General features: G+C 46.8%; 1 protein-coding gene across 1 annotated transcript in view; it reads left to right on the forward strand.

The window, feature by feature from the left end:
- The first annotated feature begins 2,410 nt into the window (after positions 1 to 2,410).
- Positions 2,411 to 4,417, forward strand: part of LOC112409399 (RNA binding protein fox-1 homolog 1) — a 1,082,427-nt gene continuing 1,080,420 nt past the window's right edge. Inside the window, exon 1 of the mRNA XM_024759497.1 lies at positions 2,411 to 2,564. Coding sequence (XP_024615265.1) covers positions 2,520 to 2,564 — 45 coding nt within the window. The 5' untranslated portion in view covers positions 2,411 to 2,519. The remainder of the gene's footprint in view (positions 2,565 to 4,417) is intronic.

The raw sequence follows: 4,417 nt of genomic DNA on the forward strand, positions 1-4,417 counted from the left end.
TATTCCATCATAGGATATATCCTATTTTTTATGCCATTGGGTATTTTTCATTTTTTTCCTATCACAAGCAGTGGTACAGTTATATCCATGAATATTTGTGCATACGTTTTGTCAGGGTGGACATTAGAAGCAGAATTGCTTGGTTATGAGGAGTGCACCTTTTGCATTTTAATAGACACCAGTCAGTTTCCAGAGGGACAATACCAATTCACCCTCCCCCCAGGGAGACTGTCCCTCATTCTTGGTTTGGGGGTTTCATCCTTTGCTGTTTGCCTTTTGGAGCGGGAACAAGCAAACAGCCTCAGCTCTGGACCATCTTGTCTTGTCACCACAGATGCTAGTGTGGACCTTTAAGTCCCTTTGGGTGAGTACAGATATTGTTCTGACTCTTCACCGGGGCACTTACACACGAGAATAGCAATTTATATCAATAACCAGGTTGGGCAGCATCTGCCAGGGCTGTCACACTCTGTGATTAAATGGCCACACGTGCCAGGGAACACGGGGACGATGGTGTTGTAATTAGGGTTTGCTCTCTTTCCACCCATCACCCCCACCATCCTCAACTTCAGATAACCTTGCTTTTGTGAACTGATTTGTGAATCGAATTACTCCACTGAGACTGCTAGTTTCTGCTGTGATAATAATATTTTATATTGGTATATCTTTACAACTACACAGGGTTCTGGTTAAGCAAAAGTCTAGACACCTTTTGCCATTTTTACCTGATGCTGTTGGAAACCATGTCCAGAGGATAATATACGGTTACATTAGAAGTTACCTGTTAATCAGGGAGTGTAGTGTATTTTGCACTACATCCTCACCGTGAAAGAAAATTTTACTTAATGTTATCTTAGCATCCCTTCGATGCCACTGCCCCCAAGAAAAGCAGGCAGAGAAAACACACATGAACTTAAGTCCACAAGGAGCAAGTTAAACACTATATGAATGCAATATTAAAAACACCCTGATGCATAGAAGAAGGGGAAAAAAACCCTCCTCATTTTGTTACTGGTGTGACAGAGATCAGTGATGGTTATGTAAGGGCTTGGCATGTTCCAAAAAAACCCTGGAAATATTGCCGCGAGATGTGGAGCTGTAATAAATGTGAAAATAAATATTTGAAAGATTTATTAGCATTTTAAAATTTACTTACCCATATATAAAAGCCTTTAACAAAAATAAACTATCCAAGAAGTTGACACAGGAAACCAATGATTATTTCACTGTTAATCAAATGTAGTATATCTGTATGAAATTCTCTAACACATTTAGATCCTTCCCATTCAATGAACAATTGCTTGAAGAAGCAAGGCGATCTTGGTGCATGTAGCTTGCAGTTCTGAATGTGAAGAAAAAGAAGAAACAAGACTCACTTCTCCAACCAATAGATTGTTTGGTCTCTAACCAAAGCTACAGCTTAGACTGGGAATAGCTAAACTGGGAGTAGCTACAATCTTGTGTAACTCATTTCAGTTAATAAGAAACAGCATATATCTATGAGGACTTTGGGGGAAAAAAAATAGGAAATTTACTTTGATTCCACTATTATCCAAGGTAGATACATTTTAGAAGGTGTCTCTAAAGTTCAACAGGATACAATATGTATTTTCGTCCTCGAAGCAGGCTCAAACGTCAGAGCATCCTCATTTACTACATAATGTGTAAGAAGAATTGAGATCGTAAGGCTTTAACCACTGAAAAAAAAAAGTACAACGGCTTCTGGGAGGAAACGCCAAGGAAAGCTTATCAGCAGCGCTGGGGGAAGGGAGTCGTGGGGGTCTTCCATCTTTTACTAGTATTTATACGTGAAGTAGCATATTGGAAGTCATAAATACTGTCCCGTGGACGTTCTGAATAATGCAGGAGTAGTGTAAGTAATTGGAAGTGCTTATATCCTGCCTTTAGACATTTCACCGCTCCTGAGTTAAAACTGGTTGTCAAGTGTGGACGCGGAGGACCGTGCAAGGTGCCCTATTCTGTCATGTGGTACATATTTAATGCTTGAAAGAACAAGGGAAGGGGACACGTGCAGGAGAGAGAGAGGGGGAGAGAAGTGAGGTACCGCCGCCAGCTCGGTGCTTAGCAAAGCGCTTTGGGAGGCGCGGAGGCGGGACCCACGCAGCCTGGGCGGCATCCACCGCCTTCCGGGGGCTGCAAGACTTTGCAAAAACATTAGGCGTCCAATTTGGCCAGTGTTTTTGGCGCGGAGGCCAAGGCCGCGCGGGCAGCTGGGCTTGGGCGCAGCAGCGTCCTCGACACCTCGGTGGCCTCCCTTTGTGTGCGTCCCCGCGTTGATTGCCTCCGCGCTCGGGCTGCTCGCTCTCTCTCCCAGCGCGTTCTGCACCTGCTGGCGGCAGTGTCAGGCTGCCAGGCAGCCGGGGCGAGCACAGGCACGGCGGCGCACGACAGATGACTGGAGTCATTTACATTGCTAGCACGTGGCTGCCGTTTGCTGTTGCCTCGGACTTCTCCAGTGTTCTCCCAGGGAGGATACAGGAGGCACTTTGCAGCCGACAATGAAATCTTGGCAGCTAATTGCAGTCGTGGGAGATGCCCTTCAGGTAAGACGGGAGAAGACGCCCTAAACACTGTCAGGGAGGGAAGGGGAGACCGAGAGCGAGAGCCGGATGGGGAGGAGGCAGCGTCTGCAGAGGCTTCCTGAAGCCCACTGACTCGCGGGAGGGGGTGGAAGAGGGACTGGGACCAGGGGCGGGCGAAAGGGGGGAGGAGTGTGCAAATTGACATTTTGGGCTGCCTGTGGCAGAGGAGCCGCCGTCAGCCGCTGTCCGACGTTCACGCAGAGAGGGTGGCGGCGTGTGCGCCTCCGGGGCTGCTGATTAGAATAGGGACTTGGCGGCGGATGGAAGCCGGGCACACCGAAGCCGCGATGGAAGGCTGCGGATGCCTTTGCCACGCGTGAATGAGACACGGTACGTAAGGCCAGCCCCGGGGACCCGGGAGGCTGGGCTCTGGCGCGCCCGGGGCGCACCCAGGGGCGCCGATCGCCTGGAGAGGGCGAGGGGCGTTGGGAGCGACTGAGGAGTCCAGAGATGAATGGATTTTCTGGACCGAGTAGAAGTTAGTGGGGAACTTCATTGCCCATGCTCATTGGCTCCGTTTAACTTTACTTCCAGAGATGAATAAGCGTTTATAAGAAACGGTGTACAAGTCCCAATAGGCTAACAGGGGTTTTGCAAGAGCTGCGCGGTTCTTCAAATGCGAGGTTTCTGAAATGACTGGCCAGATGGGCAGTGCATTGGGAAAGTTGGCAGGCTCACGATCCGAGGGGGCATGTGTGTGCGTGTGGGAGGGGGGGCGCGGGATGTATTTCATGTTTGTGCAGACGTGTCTACTGTGCTAGTTGCACTGGGGTACTCTTATCTCCTCTGCTTTTCTTGATTCCCAGGGAAGAGAGAGTAAATTGACAAAACCAGAAAGGCTTTGACTTAAGAAATAGGCTCTGGACCATTTTATTGAATGAAACAAGAGTCATCCTTCTTGAGAGATCAAATGGGGGAAATGTACCTTGCCTTCCAAAGTGATGGAATTAACTGTCAGGCATTTAAAAAACGTGCAAAATGTTGAATACGACATTTATCAGCCTAGGAGGATCACCTAGAAGCCTCAGTCTCTGCCAATCCCTCTAGCCATTATTTTCAGATTAGGATGAAGCTGGTGGTGTTACTTATTTCTGTTGACGCAAGAGATGAGGCCCTCCTCCACTTAAGCGGGGCCCAGAGGGAATTCTGAATCCAAAAGTTTTGTTGGCAAAATCGTCTTAGTGAAAATATTCATTAAATTACCTCTTAAAAGAGTCACTTTCCGAGTTTAAAAAAAAAAAGAGTCACTTTCCGAGTATCTTTAGATATTTCATGATTTACTCATTGTTTATATGGCTTTAATTTTGGTCACATGGAAATGAATGTGGTTTGTAATGGAAGAAGTCAAAAATGATTGCGTAATCCTTTTGGGGCGGGGTAGCTGGGTAGTAAATGTCTGGTTTAAGACTGTAAAATCTTTCTCAACTGTGGTTCCTATTTTTGATCCAAATGTATCTTCGGAAATCCGAAGGGGCGTGAATGTAGATGTGTTTGTGATACGGAGTAACTTGCCTTTGTGGTTTGCTGTGATTAAGTTTGCAGAGGGTTGCTCTTCAAGTAAGTAAACTAAAGTCGGTCGGTGACAGCTGTTTACCACTGCCGTTCGCAGGCAATGCGGGCAGCAGTCACGATTTTCTTATAAGAAGCAGGATTCTTCAACTCCTATCTGCCCACTCACACTCTCCACACACGCTGATGCTTCCTCTGTATTAGAATACTTGCAGATTATTATGAAGAGAAAATTGCTTCTCTGAAGAGTTGGAGGAAGTATAACCTATGGGGAAAGGTTTCTTCTCGCCCTTTCTTACTCCCCT

This window comes from Neophocaena asiaeorientalis, unplaced genomic scaffold (assembly GCF_003031525.2).
Source record: "Neophocaena asiaeorientalis asiaeorientalis breed wild unplaced genomic scaffold, Neophocaena_asiaeorientalis_V1.1 scaffold254, whole genome shotgun sequence".
NCBI classification, from domain to species: domain Eukaryota; kingdom Metazoa; phylum Chordata; class Mammalia; order Artiodactyla; family Phocoenidae; genus Neophocaena; species Neophocaena asiaeorientalis.